Source organism: Tachypleus tridentatus, chromosome 10 (genome assembly GCF_004210375.1).
Source record: "Tachypleus tridentatus isolate NWPU-2018 chromosome 10, ASM421037v1, whole genome shotgun sequence".
Classification (NCBI taxonomy): Eukaryota; Metazoa; Arthropoda; class Merostomata; order Xiphosura; family Limulidae; genus Tachypleus; species Tachypleus tridentatus.
Window position 1 is genome coordinate 157,262,117 of NC_134834.1, and position 23,592 is coordinate 157,285,708.

At 34.4% G+C, this 23,592-nt stretch overlaps 1 protein-coding gene across 8 annotated transcripts in view; it reads right to left on the reverse strand.

Moving 5' to 3' along the window:
- The window catches only part of LOC143230730 (epidermal growth factor-like protein 8), a 60,384-nt gene that overhangs the window by 16,261 nt on the left and 20,531 nt on the right, over positions 1 to 23,592 (reverse strand). The window contains exons 1-2 of one of the 8 annotated variants that reach the window (XM_076464799.1): positions 19,919 to 20,128; positions 10,757 to 10,979 (exon numbers count right to left, since the gene is read on the reverse strand). In XM_076464799.1, the coding sequence (XP_076320914.1) occupies positions 10,757 to 10,932 (176 nt within the window). In that variant the 5' untranslated portion in view covers positions 10,933 to 10,979; positions 19,919 to 20,128. Of the gene's footprint in view, positions 1 to 10,756; positions 11,008 to 14,079; positions 14,589 to 19,918; positions 20,129 to 23,592 lie in introns of those variants that run through there. The other 7 variants (XM_076464797.1, XM_076464793.1, XM_076464800.1 and 4 more) reach the window with 7 other exon arrangements.

Here is a 23,592-nt window from a genome sequence, read left to right on the forward strand (position 1 = left end):
GAGTTTGTTTATAAAGCTAAGGCTAAAAACTTGACTTTCATTTAAAAAATAACGTGAGTGAAAATAATTCAAGTAAAAGAACAAAATATGTCAGTTTCGTCTTCTTACGTCCAGCACGGCCAGGTGGTTAAGGTACTCGACTCGTAATCTGAGGGTCGCGTTTTCGAATCCCCGTCACATCAAACATATTTGCCCTTTTAGCTTTAGGGGTGTTATAATGTGACGGCCAATCCTTCTATTCTTTGGCAAAAGAGTAGCCCAAGAGCTGGCAGTGGGTGGTGATGAATACTTGTTTTCCCTCTAGTCTTGCACTGCTAAATTACAGACGGCTAGCGCAAATATCCCTCATGTAGCTTTGCTCGAAATTCAAAACAAACCAAACCTTGTTTTCTAACCAATTGATAAAATCTCCAATGATGACTGAAAGATACAAGTGTAAGCAGAATTAAAGATTGAAGGATTTTCTCTTGGTCCAATCTTAGTTGCTTTTATTAATCACTGGTACACTTAGTACTGAAACGATATAGAGGTTACTTCCATAACACAAGTTTTATACAACTTTAATTCTAAATAATTATTCTTAAAAATGTATAAAATGTTTGCAAGTGCATGTTTTAATGTTAATAATACTTGTTTATCTCTTGATTTAAGTTTAATATGAAGACTTCGAGGAATAAAACTTGCTCCTGAGTGATGGAACGCACCATTAATTTAATGTGAACATGAAAAACAACAATGGTAAACAACGTAATTTGATGTCATAGACATGTTGCAAAAGAAATATATTGGAGCCAATCAGTTGATTAGGTGTCATAATCTTCAACGGCCAGGCGTGCATTAGTGGTTAACGTGTCTGATAGTGAATCATAGTGTCCATGGTTCGAGTCGCATTCCAGCGTGATCGCGCCCCAGACTTTGGGGCCGTGGAATGTTATAAGAGTAGTATTAACTTCCACTACTTACTTAAAGTAGTCAAAGGATTGAAGGTGGATTATGTAAAATATACTTGCCTTCTTTCTAATCTACCACTTCAAAGTGATCCAAGACACAATAAAACAATCATAATACAATTTCAAGTCAGTGTGTACAAAATTACAAATGCACATCGATTCCATATGTATATGTTTATCATAAATATTTATGAATAAAAAAATCAATACTTTCTATTTATATAAAAACGCTTATGATTACGTAAATATTTTGTACAGTATTTGTTATTGCTATGATGATGTAATTAAGGCATAATTGTTTAGTTCTTAGTAGCTCTCAAGACTGTTATTTTCAAAAGTGGTACTTTTAGCCTTGAGGTCAACATGCTATAGAGTTTGGTTAAAATGTGCTAATAAGTTCTAGGTTGATTATAAACCTTAAATAAAATTCAAAAAAGCATCACTAGGTTTTGAAATTGTAAAATCGTTAGAAAATATACGTCTTATCGTCATGTGTAAGATAACAAGAAACAAAAACGTCTGTAAAAGTATCCTAAAGCCAATAAAATAAAAGTATAAACACATGACATTTTCTCAGAGCCAAATTGTTACCACTGCCTCAGTACTATAGTTTTTCCACTATCTCAACGTGTCTTCTATCCGTTCTGGTAATGTATTTTATATTAAGAGGTTTCAAAAAAACCCGACGTTCTCAACGTTGTATGTAAAGGATTTCTTGCTAAGCCTCACTCCAAAAGAACTCGTTCCTAACACGGTGTCTTAAATGAGGTTATACTAGTATTTAAGGAGGACAGTTACTCCTGCACTTATGCTCATTAACTACAGTTACTTCATTTAGTTTTTTCCTCATCGTAACAGATTTCATCTAGAGCTGCTTATCGGTTATACGATCCACTTCATCACGGAAAAGTAGACGACAGCCGATGACAAGCTATGTCGTACTTCGCTGGAGATTGTCTTGAATATTCCAGGAAATTATGGAATAACCCAGAATAGATGGAGTGGTTAAAAGTGACTTGTATGTCCGTCAGGATATATCCTTTTAATATAAGTTTCAAAAGTAGTGTGTAGTAGTATTAGGTACAAGAGGGCTATGTTTTCCTTGCCCAACAGCATCTCGACAGTCAAACTCAAAATGTTAGTGTGTTATTGTCAGGTATATTTTTTATCTCATATAACAAAAATAAACAGGACTTCTACTTTTCTAGACTGTATTTGAAGAAACTTGTCCTATTTTGGTGTGTGTGTTACTTTATTTATTTTTAAAAGTTTTCTCTCTGTTGAAAAGTCTGAAGTTGACTTCTGAATATACAGTTACCGAATCCCCAAATAATGTACTGTTCTGTAGAATTATACGCGGACTTTTATCTACTTTAAAATACTTTTATTTGTAAGCTTTCGGCCTTCATCAAATAACAATGTACATGCACAATTGTATATAATTATCTGATCATACATACGTTATGAATCTTAAAATAACAATGTATCGTTCTGATAAACAGGAAACCATAACAGATAAATGAAAAGGTGAGGAAAGTTAAGATCGAATTTTCAGAATATTTTTGACTTTGTCTCAATTAAACAGCCCATCAACTGATACCGTGCAATAATGATTGCATACATAAAGTTGTAATTGGAGCTAAAGAAGACAAATATATATTAACTTAGTAATATAATATATGGTATAATATGCAATAAAAATGTAATGTTAATTGTCTAGGATATAAAAACTTGTTCCAAACGGCACAGATGTTAAAACAAAAGGAGAAAAGAGGAGAAAATAGACTAATAATGGTGTATTCTCCAGACGGTTTGTATAGATACTAAAACTTAAAATAATGTACAGCCCAACGTTTCGACTCTTTTAGGTCATCTTCAGGTTAACAAAGATTTCCCAGGTTTCTCGTCATCACAAAAGACTTATAATGAGCTCTAGATATTTTGTTGTTTACGTCCATACTGAGGAATGTATGTCTTATTTTACTGTCGTTTTATTTTCATGGTAAGAAAAGAAAACATACTCTTTTGTTGACAGGAATTAATATATTTTGGTCGAATATCAATACGTAAATCTTAAGATTAATGTTTATGTTTTCCACACTGATCTTTTGTTTTATCTAAAATGTTCAAAAGATCTAAAGGAACTAAAAAAAATTGTAAAGTTAAGCAACTAGCATGTCCATATATAGTGTTGAAGAAAGATGTCCATATATAGTGTTGAAGAAAGATGTCCATATATATACTGTTGAAGAAAGATGTCCATATATAGTGTTGAAGAAAGACGTTCATATATAGTGTTGAAGAAAGATGTTCATATATAGTGTTGAAGAAAGATGTACATATATAGTGTTGAAGAAAGAATACTGTGGCAATGTTGTTGAAATCAATAATTTCGGCTGCTTTCAGCCAACCATCTTCAGTGAAATGTCACATCAATCCACAGTCTCATCAATGTTCAAATATTATTCTCATTGTATAGAATGCAGATAATAAATAATTTATTCCAAGGGTATCGTCATATACGACACTCATTATTGTACTTTGTAACATAGCACAGTAACATTTGACAACAATCAATCGTTAAACACAAAGTTTCAATTCTCGTGGTGAGAACAGCACAAATATCCCATTGTGTCGCTCTGTGCTTGATAACAAACAACAACGAACATTTTGTTCTGAGACATTTCTCTAGTTTCTTCAATTTCAATTGATTAAACACTTTAATAATTATCTATAACATTCGTAAAATAATAAAATTTAAGTTAACACTAGGAGCCCTCAGAAATCTTTATATCTAAAGTACTTGATATTGTTGTCATTCTTACAGGCACCATCAACTTTAAAATGTTTAGCTTGTTTTACACAAACGCCCTGAGGTCACGATACTTACCTAGCGTATTTTATTTGGTCATTTCCAAAGTTATAAACCTCGATTTGACATCTGGTGATCTCAAGATTAAAATACGAGCGATTTTTTTTTCTTGGCGTAATCAGTAAAACAGTGGAAGTCCTTTGAACTTAACTACTCAGTGGAATCTTACTCAAGAAACCATTAACATTCAGACACCTTTTGGTTTTTATACTGAACACTTTTAAAATCTTCAAATATCTTATAGGTTTCATTCCTAACACCTTTAAAACCCAACTATCTAGTGGTTTTCACTCTGAACGTTATTAAAATTCAAATATTTTGTGGCTTTCACAATAAATGCTCTTAAAATCCAAACCCTCTGTGGTTTGTTACATTCGTTTTTGTCAAATTAAAATATACAGATCAGCGGCTGTTAGAAAAATCGTGAAAATGTTGTGACTGGATTGTCTGCAGGCTGCGTATGGAGTATATAATGTTGTGATTGGATCGTCTGCAGGCTGTGTATGGAGTATATAATGTTGTAATTGGATTGTCTGCAGGCTGTGTATGGACTACTAATGTTGTGATTGGATCGTCTGCAGGCTGTGTATGGAGTGCATAAAATAATTAACAAAGTTTTCGAATCAACTGCATGAAGATTCAGTTATAGCTTTAATATTTAATATTCTTTTTGAAGTATCTATTGAACAGAATGGAAGAAGAATTTCATTTAAAAATAATGAAACTTTAAAGGTCCCGAAATTTTGAAAGTATAATCCGAGGTTTGGGGGGGAGGGCTTTTTTGTTTCTTCCATAATCTTCATTTATTAACCCTAGTGGTTCAGCAGCAAGTTTATGGATTCAATAACAGCAGAGATAATACATTGTATCGCTTTGCCCTCAAACACAAACATTCTTTCCATCTACAAACACAAACACTCTTTCCATCTACAAACACAAACACTCTTTCCATCTACAAACACAAACACTCTTTCAATCTACAAACACAAACACTCTTTCCATCTACAAGCACAAACACTCTTTCAATCTACAAACACAAACACTCTTTCAATCTACAAACACAAACACTCTTTCCATCTACAAACACAAACACTCTTTCAATCTACAAACACAAACACTCTTTCCATCTACAAGCACAAACACTCTTTCAATCTACAAACACAAACATTCTTTCCATCTACAAACACAAACACTCTTTCCATTTACAAACACAAACACTCAACATAATTAGAATAGATTCTACTACATAGTATTGCTACTGTGTTAGTCCGAAGATATGGAATAAATTATTATATTTAAATACATTTGATTTTTTAAATCTAGAACCAAAATATTAAAATAAAAAAGTATGATAAAATATTATACAAAGCGATGTTAATTTTCTCAAATTACTTATTAATACAAATTTTAACTCACATTACTTTTACCATTACTGTCAGAATAATACTTCTCTTTCATTACATAAAGAATTGTCGCGCTGTGCAACCCACTGGTTGAGAATCATTGGTTTAAATTACGGTTTTGTAAGACCAGGATTTACAGTGACGATGTTTTAACAAATTATCTTTGCAATGTTACTAATTTACTCGGAGCAGTCTTTAACAGGTAGGCAAAGTTAACATATACCTAGGGCAACTAATTTAAAAAGTGTTGAGAAAAGATGTGGTGACAGGGAAAAGTAAAAAAAACAACAACAGTTAATTAGATACTGGAAAAGAAATGAAAAAATGTTACTTTGATGGGATTAATACAATTACTTAACATGAAACGTAACCGATAAAAATTTAGTATCACTAATGTCCAAGCAAAGTATAAACATGTAGAGTGACGATTGGATTTATCGCTCGTGATATTTGGTATAAAACAAATCAAGCTGATTTGTAACAGCCCCCTAGTGGCACAGCGACGTGTCTGCGGACGTACAGCGTAAGAAACCATTGTGTACTTTGCGCTAAACTTCGACCAAACACACGCACAGACTCTAAAACAACTGTTTGGTGTAATATCTGTAAGAGTCCTCACAGATGCAAAAACACTTGTAAAAGGAAAAGAAAATTGGTGCGAATTTCCAACCAGAGATTGAAAATCGTCAAAAGCAAAAACAGATCTCCGTTTGAATAAGACAGATAAGAGTGATGGAACCATTGAGATCAAGGTTACAGCTTAAAATTCAACCAGTAAAAATGTCCAGTGTCTTATTTCTATCTCTTTATATATCAAAATTAACAAAAAGAGTATAGAAAAATTATAGGATACACAGCATGGACTATCTTACATATCAACAAACTCAGTCAAGAAATATTAGTACATTAAATGTCCGTCTAAATGCAAAGTAGTAACATTCTACCAGGGGAAACTCCGTTTCGAGTTTCTAGTAAAATATAAATCATTTCCCTCTCTCTGTTGCTAAGGTAACACATTGAATTGATTACCATACTAACATTTCCAGTCACGCTTGAAACTAAACTTTTCAAAAGAAGGCTGTATTTTGTGTTTGTTGTTTAAGTGTTGCACTTGGAATTCAAAATTTTAAAATTAAAATAAATTTATTTGTTTTGTATATACGTTCACCTCTCTTGCCATGTAAAATAATATGCATCAGTGTTTCCCAAATTTTCTACGCCTCCTTTAATGAGTATGAGGGGTGAGTTGGTGAAAGAGAGTTAAGCAACGAGATGTAATACACAGATGCACATTAAAATGCTATATGGGTTGTAGTAATTATTTATTATTTCCATTATCGTTTGTTTCCAATTTACGGTCTTATTTCAAAATATAAAACAAGGAAGCAGTTTGTTAAGAATTTTGCGCAAAGCTAAATGAGGGCTGTCTGCGCTAGCTGTTCCTAATTTAGTAGCTTAAGGCTAGAAAGAAAGCAACTGGTCAGTGACACCAACCGCCAATTTTTGGGTTACTCTTCACCAACGGATAATGCAATTGACCATCGAATTATAATGCCTCTATGGCTGAATGGGCGAGCACGCTTGGTGTGACGGGGATTCGAACCCTCGGCCCACAACTTACAAGTAGAGTGCCTTGACCATCTGGCTATGCGGGCCATTATTTTCGTTCACAAAAATGTATTAAAATACTTAGTTTTGCATTATTGTCCTATTGAATCTACCCTAATTGCTCGACCCCAATCATTTGCGCTCCTTGGGAGCTCCACAATTTGCATAAGGCTGGTTTACGTTACTCTCAGTGACAGGTCATTTAGATAGCTCTATCTTGCATAGTTCCATTAGCTTTAATATTTTGCATGGGGCGTAAAATATCTAAGATTAACACTGCTTCCAATAAGAGTTTGAATAAAAAAACGCGTATGGTTACGAAAATAATAAGAAACAAGACAATATGAGGACGAACAGCCTTGACTGTTAAAGAGCGAAACAATATATTTTAAACCAACAAATTAATGTAAATATTCGCTATCAAATATGCATTCTGATTTAAATATAAGCCTATAATTATTAAGTACACTGACGAAGAAAGAAAACGTTGTCTAAAATTAAGATACGTGTACGTAAACACGTTTTATGTTTATAGTAGTTTAATGAAATATTTACTTAATGAATAACCTCTTGGAGTCTTGTTTGAGAATTCTTGTAGCCTCTTAAGAACAATCCTTGACTAATTATGTTATTGTACTTAAACATTTCATGAAGTCTGAAATATCCTTGGTTGAGATTATAAAAGATGTTCTGATTCCATGAAAAATAATAAAATAGTAAAGTGATTAAAAACTAAGAGGTTAAATAAGGTGTTCTAGTAAATAAAATCTTATTTTGTAATGCTTTCTTTTGAATTATTTAAAACTCGAAATGTTACTCGTAATTGTTTAGGGAAGAGAGACAATGGACATACAGCTTTTGTAGTTAATTTAACATTCTTACTTCAAAGCATGTAATATTGTAAAGTACACTCTTTCTCTTCAATATGAATCAATCAGAATTCAGTGTTAATCTATTGTGTGTTTATACTAAGTTGAACATTGTTCAAATGGCATGCAGCAAGATATCAAAATATATATCTTAGAGGCACATACACACATATATATATATATAATTTATTTGTTTGTGATTAAGTACAAAACTACATAATGGGCTCTCTGTACTCTTTTTATCACGGGTATCGAAACCCGGTTTCTAGCGTTGTAAGTCCTCAGACATACCGTTGTGCAACTGGGGACTATATATATATATATACACACACATATATATTTTAACGAGAACAAAAAATTCATTACAGATGACGAAATAATAAATGTCGACATCCTTAAACAAAAGTTTAATCGATTTTGCAGACTTGTTGGACTTGTGGCGAATATTGACGAATGTCCGTCTGACGTACAATTATCTCGGGTGAAGAAACAACAACTGTTTCACTAGCTGTCAGGCAAACAATGACTTGGTTAAAGCTATTGAGTGTTTAGTTTTACATTCTGATATCTTAGGTTGTTAAATATATCTGCCATGTTTGTTTAAATTTCTTAATATTGTTGGCCGACCCAGCATGGCCAGGTGATTAAGGCATTTGACTCGCATTCTGAGAATTGCAGGTTCGAATCCCGTCACACCAAACATGCTCGCCCTTTCAGCAGTGGGGGCGTTATATGTGACAGTCAATCCCACTATTCGTTCGTAAAAGAGTAACCCAAGAGTTGGCGGTGGATGGTGATGACTAGGTGCCTTCCCTGTAGTCGTACACTGCTAAGATAAGGACGGCTATCGCGGATAGTCCTCGTGTAGGTTTGCGTGAAATTCAAAACAAACTTCCAAGAGAAATTCCTTATAAATTTAAAGATGGTTTAAAACAACATTGAAAGGAAGGAAGCTAAGTACAAAGCTGCACAATAGGCTATCTATGGTATGCTCACTATAGGTATCGAAGCCTGGTTTCCAGAATTATAAGTCAGCAGAATTACACCTATGAAACTGAGGGTAGTGTGGTAATAGAAAATAATTAATATAGTTCACCCAATGTTAGGGTTATAGGGTTGTATTTACATCTTAATTATATAAACAGCTACAAAAATGACGATTTAAAGCAAAACAAAATAAACTTTTAATCTTAAATGTTATGAATGATTGTAATACAGATTAATATGACAATCTTATAAACAGGAGGTTTTCCTAGTCTGGGACATCACGTCATCGACAGCTTGTGACGTGAACTTTTAGTTACGAAAAACATTTCGTTACGGCATTCACCTTACGTCAGGTTGTTACGAAAGGTTTTGTTATGTGTCTTTTTATGACTGGTGAATTTTGTTATTAGGCTCACTACTACCTTATTCAAGTATTGGAAGACACCACCTCACCCCTCGTGTTCAAGTTATTAAAGGTGTTTGAATTCAAGCCAAAGTAGGCTAAGTTACAATATCGTTTTTGTAGACTAAAATCGTTTTCACTATCATTTATGTTTCATATAACACTACTCCTGACATCTCCTCTCCCGTGTGAACACATCATAATTTCGGCTTAGACACTATCTCACCGCCGTAGCGTTACGTATTTTTTGAATGGTCGCCAAGTGCTAATCAATGTTATATTAAAAAGAAACTATGTCATAGAATCAGTATTCGTAATAAAAGCTACCATGTCATAAAAATGATGTCACAACAATACAGTTCTTTGTAACAATATGGCGGTAATGGAATATTCTAAACAAAATGTCCACATCTCAGTTTCGCATCTGTGTCGGAACACAGCTAGTTGTAAAGTAGAGAATTTTTTATTTGTTTTGCTTGTCTAAAATCATAGCTACAGATATGCTACAAATTAAAATAAGAAAAGATCCCATTGAAACGTAACGAAATCACGATTACATAAACAAAGAAAGACAAGATGTATAACGAAATAACTTTATTCACAGCAGGTCTGGTGGTTAGGTCGGTCAACTAACAAGTTACAGGTTCGAATGCCATCACTAAACATACTCTCTTTTAGCAGTGGGTACGTTATAATTTTACGGTCAATCTCACTTGTCGATTAAAGTAGCTCTATGCTTGACGTTGGGCACTATTGAGTAGCTGCCTTCCCTTTAGTTTGTTTGTTTTGGAATTTCACACAAAGCTACTCGAGGGCTATCTGTGCTAGCCGTCCCTAATTTAGCAGTGTAAGACTAGAGGGAAGGCAGCTAGTCATCACCACCCACCGCCAACTCTTGGGCTACTCTTTTACCAATGAATAGTGGGATTGACCGTCACATTATACGCCCCCACGGCGGGAGGGCGAGCATGTTTTTAGTAAGCAATGATACTTGTTAACACATGTTTGATGCACTACTAATAAATACTGTGCTTCACAATTTAATAGATCTGACCGTGAACTGGGATACTATGTGCATATCGTAAAGTCCAAGATTTGACTTATGATATGCTTCTAAACGCATTCTGCGATTTCAGCGTTATAAAAGTGACAGCCATTCTCTCACTTCGGTTAAAAGTAGTCTCGTAGTTGACGGGTGTTGCTGAGAGTTTGCTAAAAGATGAAAATTAAGAATGTTTATATACGGGTGTATAAGCGTCCATCTGACTTGGTGTTTAATCCACTGTGTAATGTAATATAACAGATAATGAACAAGGACAGTACTGACTATAATGACAACCTGTAGGTCTCTATTTTAAATTACATAAGTCAATGAACAACTTGATATGATAAATACTTCCTCTTATAAAGTAGTTTCAACCTATTTTAGTTGTGATATGTTAGGCCTAACTAGCCTTCATACTTCAATAAATCTTGGCTTTTAGTTTTATATCAGTAGATTTAGCCAAATAAAAAGACTTACAATACTTTATCTATCAATCTAACATTGCTATATTAATTTACATACGTGTTATTCCAATATCCAACTCTAACAACACGTCTTTTATATGTGTATTATTTTATGTTATGGAATGTAAGTCTTAAACATAATCCTAAAAACTTACCCTACTACATGATGGTGCAGATTTGGGCGACTTGTGATCTTTGTTGAACTGGAAGCCTTCTGGTGGAAATTTTGTATGGTGTTATTGTGGTTGACGCTTGTAGAGGTATGAATCTTCAAACAAAGTAAAACAAGCAAACCATACGGACACAACGCATACTTCCTTAATGACGCCATGTTTCTTGTGATTTAAGCAACGAAATGCATGATGGGTTGAACGATCTCTGAAAATATTCAAGTAGTTCTTTCTGTCTACGTCAAAAGATAGAAATATTTTTGTTAGAATAACACTTAAAAGAAGAAATTTATTTATAGTAACAATGCCTCCTGAAATGTAAATAATTACATATGCAATATTATTTGACTTTAGGCAGTGAAAGATGATATAGACGTGGGATGTTATGGGCTTGAGTACCCACATCTCGCTTTCCTAATTTTAGGAAAGTGTCTATATCTTATGGAAAACTAGTGGATTAGAGGTTAAGATTGATAGATGGTGTAACCCCACAGCAATGTGGGTCCTACTTCCTCAGTCACCTCAAAAACCAAGGATACATTTTATAATCTCACATTGAAGCTGGGATCATTTTTTTTATTGCAGCGTATTTTGTTCAATTTTTTTTCATTTTAATGTGTTTTGCTTTAGCTTGTAAAATATTATGGTTATAATATAGTTACTCAGAGGTTGGTATTTACTGTTTCTAACGCAACCATTCGTTATGATTTTGGCCCGGCATGGCCTAGCGCGTAAGGCGTGCGACTCGTAATCCGAGGGTCGCGGGTTCGCGCCCGCGTCGCGCTAAACATGCTCGCCCTCCCAGCCGTGGGGGTGTATAATGTGACGGTCAATCCCACTATTCATTGGTAAAGAGTAGCCCAAGAGTTGGCGGTGGGTGGTGATGACTAGCTGCCTTCCCTCTAGTCTTACACTGCTAAATTAGGGACGGCTAGCACAGATAGTCCTCGAGTAGCTTTGTGCGAAATTCAAAAACAAACAAACCTTATGATTTTATTTACTTATTTAACTTCATTCAAATGTATTTATTTAATTTCAGTAAAACATATTTATATATGTAATCATTAGTTTCTGATAAAGCAAACCTCTTACAATGAGCAGAACTAGAAATACCTAATTAATTACTATAACTAATTTAGTATAACGCAATGGTTCAAACATTGGCTGCCTCTGTCTGTTAGCGAGATCATATTATTTTTTAATCACGTCGAGAATAAAGCAGGTTTATTTTAAATAACTTAAACGAAAATATAATACCAGGTACAATTGTTACCATCTTCAGCTCTTGGTAGAGATGTAATTTATTAAACGTTATGGGTTCATTAGATAAATCTTTTCTTCAGATGTATGAATAACAAATTTGTTTAGCTTTTCGACCAGTTAACTGATTTTGATTTTTTTTTCCTAGTCTTACATCTCTACTAAGAACTGATACTGATCCACGCGACTTTAAAATACTACGTTTTTCGCTAAACACACACAAAAAAGATTTGTATACATTATTTACAGTTCATAGTGGCCGCCTGCTTGCTAAGTGTTTTACTCTTAATCTCTTGTTAAAGAGAAATTCTTTGATTCTTAGTTCCTATTCTTGCTTTCTTTAGTCGTTGCTCGACTCTCTTATTGCAAGAGATGGTTTTAACTGTAATACCTTAATCAATATCACACCAATGATTTTTTTTAGCGTTGTATCAAATTCTACGTAAGAATTTCTGGTACGCTTAGTTTGGTAATCCATCAAATCTCCAAATGTCGTCAGATAATAACTGGAATTGTGTTTCTACGAGATCTTTAGCACGTCATAATTTGGACACGAACTGAGAATCCAATATTTTCTTATCCTGAAACCCAATATGATTACTACCGTTGTAAATATCTAAAATGATGTGCTCGATATGCTTTTCATTCATTAAGAACAACGTAAAGTAATGTAAGTTATTTCAAAGTCCAACAAAACATTATCTTTGTATTCTGTGCTTGGAGTGTGTGGTGATATCTGATTAAACCTCAGAAGCTCTGTTTATACGAGCCAAACATAACTTAATAATTATATCTTTGCTTATACCCAAGATTTTTGGCGTATATACAAGAAACAGCATCAACACATTTATACTATATATTTTTGTGAACTTTGGTGAGGTTGCTGGAGGTCTACATGGCAAAAACGTAATTTTAAGTAATTTTGCTATACAGCGACAACCGGCTTCATTTTACAGTTACTAGAATCGGGCAGCAATGTTGTAAAACACTTCTATTTTAATGATAACTTCGGTAAAGTGTTTGAAACTACGAAACGGGCCCGCCATGGCCAGGTGGTTAAGGCACTCAACTCGTAATCCGAGGGTAGCAGGTTCGAATCCTCGTCACACCAAACATGCTCGCTTTTTCAGTCGTGAGCGTTATAATATGATGGCCAATTCGTTCGTAAAAAAGTAGCCCAAGAGTTGGCGGTGGGTGGTGATCACTAGCTGCCTTCCCCCTAGTCTTACACTGCTAAATTAGGGACGGCTAGCGTAGATAGCCCTCGTGTAGTTTTGCGCGAAATTTAAAAACAAACAAGCAAACTACAAAACGAGTTAACAATATTCTCCGCACCCTTTATCTGTTATATTACACAAGGAATATCATAGTAAGCGTTTTTAAAACGATTTTCATGTGCATTGCAACATCGTCTCGTTTTCATCTGTTTGGTTTGAATTTCGCGCAAAGCTACACGAGAGCTATCTGCTCTACCCATCCTTTCTTTAGCAGTGAAAGACTAGAAATAAAGTATCTAGTGATCTTCACCCACCGCCAAACCCTGGGCTACTCTTTTACTAACGAATAGTGGGATTGACTCTAACATTATAACGCTCCCACGTCTGAAAGAAAGGAGCGTGTTTAATAGAATGGGAATTCGTACCCGCAACTCTCAAATTGTGAGCCAAACGCATTAACCACCTGTTCCATATTGTTTTCATATACTCATAGAAAAACTTTCATAACCTCCATATGCTTGTTAATGTAATGAATGCTATGAAGTACATTTAGAATAGACATGTAATTATTTGTCATTCTCAGTATAAAGTTGTACATGTACAAGGAAAATTAATTATTTTATTAGTGAAAAAAAAGGCTTAAAACATTTAAGGCTACGCTCGAAAAAATTTCAGACGAGGTTTTAGTTTAGTACTATTGTGTAGTTCATACATAACAAAATTAGTTTACATAGTTCTTACATGGCAAAAATAAGATTGCGTAGTTCTTACATGACAAAAGGAAGTCTGTGTGGTTTTTATGTAACTAAATAAGGTTTTACTAGCTCTTACCTGATAGTCACACACGAAAAGCTATTTTGCAATAAGCATGTTCAAATTTTGATTTTTTTACTTCATTGCTTCAGACAGGTCACATATAAACAGATCTTCAGAATTCAGCTTTTCGAAGTGTTGTAAGACTCAATATGTCCTTATGTTGTTTTTGTCTCTTTTCTAAACATTTCCTTAATCCAGCACTGGTCACTTAATAAGAATAAGAAGTTTATCTCTCTGCACGACCGTAATTATCAGCTCTGCATGTATACGAGATACGACGTAAATTAAAAGTGCAGAGCGACCGTTGAAACGTGGCTATTGGATAAACTGTTTTGTGCGCGTTTGTAATCTGCGGTCAGATCAACTATTCAGCTGCCAGTGTCTTAAGAACTCTCTTTGTTGTAGGTAAGTTAACTACATCAGTATAACGACTGGCAGTTCCAGTTAATTAACCTGAAGGTAATGAAACTCTTAATTATCGAAGACGCAGATATTTCAGGTCTTACGTTCTGAAGTCAGGCAAGAAATGTGCTAGCTCAGAAGCAGTAACTCGTCATGGTATAGATCTACTGATATTAATACTTAGCTCTCCGCCAGTAGGAAACAGGTCCAGGATTTACTTTTTAGACATTTATATGATACAAATTATTTATGTTTGACAAATTCAAATTATATACTAAATATTCCCTTATTTTGAAAGTAAAATAGAAAAGTTACTGTCAAAATATCATGAATGACAACTGGCATAAATCATTTTATAATCCCCTCAGAGGTACAGCGACATGTCTGCGGACTGATATAGCTATAAACCGAGTTTCGATATCTGCCCATTGTGTAGCTTTATCTTATGTGCCTAATTACGAACAAGCAATTATTTTCAGAAGTCGTTAAAAGATCAACGGATAAGTTACGAGAGGATACAGTTTATTGTAACAGTTATAAATATATAGTTTTGCTGATGTTTACAGTTTACCTTACATCTGGCGGTCCCCTGGTGGGACAACGTTAAGTCTTTGGAGTTACAATGGTAAACTCGAGGATTAGATTCGTCTCGGTGAACACAGCGAATAGCCCTAAGTGAAATTGTTATAAGAAAACACAAGCACACATACAGATAACAAAATTAACTAACACAAACATCAAAAGTCAACTCTAATAGTTTAAAGTGACGTATTATTTTTCAATTTTATTTCTACTTACTCAAGCTAAACGTGTTTTTTGCCTAAAAATTATTCCAGCTTCCTCTATGTTTAGTAATCATAGTTTCAAAAACATGAATCTGAGCTCAGAACTTAAAGTATCGGTTTTTTTTATAGAACACTTTTGTACACATACTCACATATGTATATTGTTAAATAATGCTTTAAGGTAGGTAGAATTAAAATCTGCTTAAAATTAATCATAAATAATTTGGGTTATAATAACACTTTTATTCATAACAAAATTTCGTTGGATACTTAGTACGATTTTACTAGAGGAAAATCCTGCCTTATTAATTAATTTTTGATATTATTTGAAGTGACTACTGCTTATGTGGGTAGTAGAGGACGGATGACTAGGTGTATCTACATTTTCAGAAAGAATTTGACAAGATGCTATATAAAAGGCTTGTTAAAAGTTACCTATGTAGGTGTTGTCTTTCAACGAAACAGCACTAAGTCTACGGACTTTACAACGCTGAAATCCGGGGTTCGATTTCCCGCGGTGGACACATAAGATAGCTCAATGTAGCTTTTGCTAAAACATACAAACTGACTTGATGGGAGAAAGCAGAATGTTTTGTAAATATAATGCAGTCAAGTTGGATTAATATCACAAGTGAGACACCTCATGATCTGGTGTTTGCACCTTTGCTGTTTTTGTTTTGCATCAATGACATAGAAAAAAAATAATCAAATAGATTATTTAAATTTCTTTAATATCTTAAAGTCTGTGACGGTTCCTGCTGCTTTACGAAATGATTTGAATTATATGGTGAGCTGAGCAAATACACATTTAAAATGTTTTTTAATTACAGTAAATGTAAGGTAATGCATGTTCGATATCATAATTTAAATCGTGAGTACAAATTTGATCGGAATAACCTTAATTAATAATACTATGAAAAAAGCTAGATTGTTTTGCTGGTTGATTAGTCTCTTAAACCATAAAAAAATGTGCTGTTGCTAGTGGAAGTACAAATAGGATTTTAGATTGTATCTACAGAACTATTGAATACAAGTCTACAAAAATTATAATATTTTTCTATAGGTCATTAGCTATAGCTCATGGTTGAAGTACTGTGTTCAGTAAGTGGAGAAAGTTAGTTGATAAAATTAATAACATGTTTCAGAATGAGGGAAAACATTACCCTCACAGACACTCATGACGTCACAAATTGAAACCAAAAGTCTGAGTTCCCAGAATTATCAAAACAACGCTAATTTTAGCTCATGTTTTATTAGATAAACTAAGGATATAGTTTCTCGTGCATGCATTTTTGAAATTTGCACAAATTGTTAGGTGTCTGGTAATAAATTGTATGCACATATATAACAAATTGTACTAAAGTTTGCTGTGTACGTATCAGGAGTAACATTTGAGGTCCAAAAAAATAATAACTGTCAAGTAGTTTTCTGTGGTCTGGCTGCATGTTAGAATATTTCATTTTTAACCACCCAGATCATTACTATGCTATGTGTGCGTGTGTGCTGTTATCTTAAATCTGGCTGCATGTTAGAATATTTCATTTTTAACCACCCAGATCATTACTATGCTATGTGTGCGTGTGTGCTGTTATCTTAAAATAAATATTGTATATCCTTGTATTCAAGGACGTTTGTTCTCCATGGCTTCATAATTCATGTGCCATTTCCATGAAGTGCCAAAAAAACGAGAAGCGTGGCACGTGTGTTGCTCGAGGTGTCATTTATATTCTATGATGAAAGATGTCTGAGAAGTGAATGAAACAAGTTATTAACGAGTCCTAGATAACACATTTAAATAACATCAAGAAAAGATTTGTTTACTTGTTTTAAATTTTGCGCAAAGCTACGAGGGTTATATGCGCTAGCCGTCCTTAACAATGTAAGAGTAGAGGGAAGGCGGCCCGGCATGGCCAAGCGTGTTAAAGCGTGCGACTCATAATCTGAGGGGCGCGGGCTCGCATCCCCGTCGCGCCAAACATGTTCGCCCTTTCAGCCGTGGGGCGTTATAATGTTGGTAAAAGAGTAGTCCAAGAGTTGATGGTGGGTGGTGATGACTAGCTGCCTTCCCTCTAGTCTTACACTGCTAAATTAGGGACGACTAGCCCTCGTGGAGCTTTGCGCGAAATTCAAAAAAAACAAACAAAAGAGGGAAGGCAGCTAGTCATCACTGCCAACTCTTGTATTTTCTTTTAACAACAAATAATGGAATTCACAGTAATATTATAACTACACTTCGAATGATAGGGCGAGTATATCTAGTGTGACGGGGATAACAAGAAAAGGATTTAGCGTTGTAAACCTGTAAACCTACTGCTGACCGACAGAGGGACAATACGGTAAACTAAACAATAAATAGAGAAAATTTATAAAATATAATAACATATCTAAGGATAAGTGGAAACATTCCCCCACATACACTCACGACGTCATAAACTGAAAAATCAAAATAATTGGAACACAAAATAGACTATTCATGTTTTCTCTAAGAGCGAGTTTAGTTAGTTGCTAAATGTTTTCAATTTGAAACATTGTTGTTATTTTAATCCAATTTAACACGTCCCTCTAGAGGCTTATGAAGCAAAAATCTATGTTTACATACCCGTGGTGGGCACAGCAAATATAACCCATTATGTAACTTTAAGCTTAACTGCAAACAAATAAAACTGTTCAGGACATGACACTGAAGGTGCAAATATGTGTGTGCTCACATTAATTTAAGTGTGTTTATTCTACCAGTTTTTTATTTATTTAATTTAATATTAACTTTTTATTAGAGCAGCTATGTTCTTGGAACGAAAGTAAAACCCAACCTGGCAATAGTATAATTAATTAAATATAATTTTCTTACACTTCTGTTTATAACGATTGGAATCCAGTATTTCATCATTTTGGTACCTTCGCTGTTAGCGGTATTTTCGGCCATAATCTCAATAATATCTCATAAAGCTCGTCCAACTTAGAAGATTTAGATTAGTTATAAATACATATAATAAGTCAAGACAGCAAAATAGACTCTACACTAAGAAAAGAGATTCACAAGTAATGGTAATTCATATATTAACGAGTTTAACTTAATGAAAGTAACAATAAATAAATAATACAGTAAACTTTACTGAGGTTTGTTTGTGATAAAGCCAGTAAAGCTATCTGCTACCGACTCTACTTCTGACCTACCAGCCATAAATAAGATCACCATTGTTCGACAGCACCCATTGACATCTCTTTAACAACAAACAGCTGAATTATTCATAACTATACAACACCCCTACGTCTGAAAGGGCGAATATGATAGGAACTTGGTTTCGATCCCATGACAGTGCCAGGATTTATTCATTTATAGATCTTAGGTAATTCTAACATGAAATTTAAATATTATTTTAATGTTGTTAATGAATTAATACTGAAGAATGATCATATACGTTAAGAAACCGGTAAATTAACAACAACAGAAGATATGAGAGATTACTCAAATTTTATATCTTATTTAATGTATAATATAAAAACTAACCCACGGTATGTCTGTGAACTTACAGTGCTCGATACCGGGTGTCAATACAACAGAGCACAGATAACTCATGATTTACCATTGTGCTTAACTAATTAAAATTAAAAGTATATTCAGTTGATACATTAACAACTATGTTTAAAACTGAATGAAATATTCAAGTATGGGTCTCTAATTGCTCAGTGGTGAATTACAGGGGTTATGACACTAATAGAGGTGTGACTCGATAACTTATGACATACCTTTGCACTTAAACATCATTGTACAAACAGCAATTAACTCAGCTTATTTCTACCTCTGTATGTATATATTGATAATTACGTAACACAGCTGACGTTTAATTTAAAGTATCGAAACAAATAACCGTTAGGTGTTTAACTGAAGAACATGTTTTCATTGTTATAGTAAATGCATAAACGAAACTACGATTCTGGTGGAAAATCAACCATAATGCTAAACACGTGTTGCCGGTAATCCTTTGTTTTCCTCAAATTTTACAACCCTTGCCAAACTTTAATATTTGCATGCTAACGTTCTTAAGTACCGAAATCTGTTTTATATGAGCCCGGCAAGGCCAAGTGTGTTAAATACCGAACATGCTCGCCCTCCCAGCCGTGGGGGCGTTGTAATGGTACGGTCAATCTCACTATTCGTTGGTAAGAGAGTAGCCCAAGAGGTGGCGGTGGGTGGTGATGACTAACTGCCTTTCCTCTAGTCTTACACTGCTAAATTAGGGACGGCTAGCACAGACAGCCCTCGTGTAGCTTTGTGCGAAATTCAAAACAAACAAAGTATTTTGCTTTTGTAATTTTTTGCTGTCATTTATCTATAGATACTAAAAGTTTTACTTGAAGATATGGTTAAATGACCATTCTGTTGAATCGAGAGTTTCTAACCGGTACAAAGTTTATTACGTAAAACAACTTCAGTGGTATAATTCACTATCTAATAATTATATGAATCAAATTGATCAATAGAGAGTTTTGTTATTTAGCTGTCAGTTCCTTTTAGGTATCCTTAATTCTAATCAGTTGCGATTATTTAATACACTCTGATGATTTTTTCATAAAATGTTATTATTAGCACAATACACTCAAAAGTTACCTTTCGCCAAAACGTTTAATTCAGAGTAATCACATTAAATTATTTCACTAAGACTTACAAGTTTCCTTAAAGCTCAATTCCCACCCGGACGATCAGAATTCCAATTCTTTCGAAATGAGAAAAACAAACAATAAAGAAATTAGAAGTTATAAAGACGCCACAGTAGATTGCTGGTGTTTTTAATCACACTACCCTTGGCAACTGTAAATAAAGTTATGCTAAACTTCTGTCTAGTGCGAGCACACCACTCCATAAATACTCATATAATTGACAAAAGACTTCATAGAATTTTTGGTAATGTATCATTTGCTGTAGTCCCCTCTTTGCCAAAACAAACAACAACAAACAACTAAAATTAATGTCACTGTAGACATGATGACATCTGAGGATGAAACGCTATTCATTTATATCTTCATTATTGTCCCGATAAGTTACCACAGAATACAAAGTTTATTCCTGTCCATGTTTTAATATTTAAAACTTAAATGATCTATATCTCTCAAAGCGTCATGAAAGTCGATGGTGTAACATTATACCATATACTTTGTTGTTCTAGTGAAACAGAGGTCAAGGTGACCGTAAAGTATAAAATGTTTCATCCTAAGAAACGTATTCTTATTGGATACTTTCACGTGGTCCATCTTCAGTTTCAGTTAACGATAACAAAAATCAGGTTATCCGACAAACCAGAAAGTCAATCAAATGGTGAATTAAGTACGTTTTAAAGGTCAAGATTTTTAGAATAGAAGTTCCAGTCTAAGATTATTTTACTGTAAAATTATATTTTCTTCTACAATAATTCAAAGACACAGAGACATATACTGTCAGTTACTTTTTAAAGTAACTCGACCAGACTCGAAGCTCGGTAACAAAAGTGTCGTTAATCATGCGACGTTAAAGAAAGCAACAACACTAGTGAGTACGCTGCAGCTGTTAGCTCTTCATGACCATGAAGTACATACAGAATTATGCTGCAAGCAAAACTGGATATGTGAATACAAAGCAACAAAAACACAAAACAACATTGTATTATATTTGCAAGACATGATCTGATATCAGTGGTTGCTCGTTAGATATCCTTTTCACTAAAGTATTGAAGTCTGTTTAGAGCACAATTCATAATGGCTATAGTCAGAAATGATAACTGCTAAAGCTGAGTTACCTTTCGCTGATTATTTATGTGGAGTTGATAGTTATGTGGGCTACGTTATTCTCCATTAACGGCCCGGCATGGAAGGGCTGAAAGGGCGAGCATGTTTGGCGCGACCGAGATGCGAACCCGCAAACCTCAGATTACGAGTCGCACGCCTCAACACGCTTGGCTATGCCGGGCCGAGATAGTGTAGAATCACCTAGCCTAGAATCAAGTGAATGAAATTTATTATGAAAGTAAAGATGTCATCAATATTTCTACTTAAGAAAACAACAAAAAACTATTTTATCAACAGATACTCTCAAGTTAAAACAATTATTAATTTTTTTTCCAGTGTTGTTGTTATTTTATTTTACACTTTCATTACATGAACTAACAACAAATACTAAATTACACTTTTGTTGTTAGAAGGTACTGATGGAACGTAATGTTACCAAAACCCGCTGGCTTTTCTAAATATTAGAAGTTGTTCATCTAAATAATTTTGACCAATAATTATTCTATAAATAGCTACGAATTCATTCCATAAATGATCTTAATTTTGATTGGCTCACAAAGAAACTTTCCGACGTATCACTGCTTCAACTGCCTTTTCTGCCCCTTTGTTGGTCAAACTTGATTTTATAAAATGTATTTATTTTAGTTGGCTACGAAACGTGAGATTAGGATATACCATGGGGTGTGGGTGGTAATACTTGCCTGGTCATTTTTCGACTGGCTCTACACTACTATATTTATAACTATAGATATTCCAATAAATGTTAATTAGATGACTGTGTAGGTAAAGAATCTAATTTCCACAGATCATATTTAATGTTAATGTCTGGTTTTATGTCTCTTCTTCGTTTTTACTTACTGATAAACAATTTGTTAATATTCGTTAATATGCACTTAAACAAGTTGCAACCACATGAAATCTGTATTAGGTTTCAGTTCATCGTAGAATTTAAGCTCCCCCAGTTGCTCAGCGGTACGTATGCGGATTTACAAAGCTAAAAACCGAGTTTCGATACCCGTGGTGGGCAGAGCACAGATAGCCCATTGTGTAGCTTTGTGCTTAATTCAACAACAACATAGAATTTAAATTCATTGACAGAAATAACATCCTATGTTTTCATAGAGTGACTCAAAACTGAGACAGGTAATTTTACTGAAGACCGTATAGTTAGGACGTTACCTTCGAACTGGGTGGCCTGCATTTCACACTTGAGAAAAAGAAAGTTAAACTGATGATGAATAGCTTACTTTATGAATGATAATATAAACGTTTGAAAATATAATTACCAGTTAAACCAAATATTCATAAGATCTATACGTATATAGCCATTCCTAATTTTGAAGTACTAATTAGACTAGTTGATTGTTTATTTGTTTTAGAATTTCGCACAAAGCTACTCGAGGGCTATCTGTGCTAGCCGTTCCTAATTTAGTAGTGTAAGACTAAAGGGAAGGCAGCTAGTCATCACCACCCACCGCCAACTCTTGAGCTACTCTTTTACCAACGAATAGTGAGACTGACCGTGACATTATAACGCCCCCACGGCTGGGAGGGCGAGCATGTTTGGCGCGACGGGGATGCGAGCCCGCGACCCTCAGATTACGAGTCGCACACCTTAACACGCTTGGCCATGGCGGCCCACTAGACTAGTTGAAAGGCAGCTAGTAAATAACACCCACTGCCAACTGTTCCTTGATCAAAGAGCATACCCCAGCCCTAAAACACGGATCATGTTTTTGTAGCAACGGCTGGCGAACCGTAAATCGTCTGAGGGCTGGGCAGGTTAACTATCGGGTTACGACTGGCTCCAAAATATATCGTATAAGAGGCTTAAAAATTAAGCAAAAGCAAACGAATCAGTTTTAAGAAGATGATTTTCAATGTATGTTTTTTTTACTTTTTAAGGTATTTTATGTGTCTTTTTTTAATATAATTCAAGTTTTGAAAATCTGTGGGTGTGTAGACGGACAGAGATTATCATGTCGAACTTCATGTAACATTTTAGTTAAACTTAAAATTACGTAACGCCCTCTCCCTGGTTTCGGTTAAGTAAATGTCAAGGGAAAAGTTTCAGTTTTCATTCGCCAGATGAAGTTTATGAAGGTTGTAATATATTTTCGTCACTTCAAAGTTTCTAGGGAACAGTTCGATTGGTTTACAGCAAGTGACATCTCATATATTTCTGATCGTAAGTTTATGAACTTATAATCTCTCAACTACTTGTTTGTTTGTTTTTAAAACTACATCTGACTATTAATCGCTTTTTCAGACCAGGAATGATGACGTTCCTACAACATTCTTCAGCGTTCTTTTAAATACAAAAAGTCAACATGACGATTAGAAAATAAAATCATTATTTTATTAATAAGTTACTCATGTTCTTGGATCCCAGATTCATAGTCATACCGATTTCATGAATAGAAACGTGTGTTACTGAATTAAAAATAATATAATAACCATTTCAATTGGGTTACCATAAACCTGTGATATTAAACTGAGATAGAAACTTATAAGTACTCTGAGGGTCGAGGGTTTGAATCCCCGTCCTACCAAACATGCTCGCCCTTTCAGCTGTGGAAAC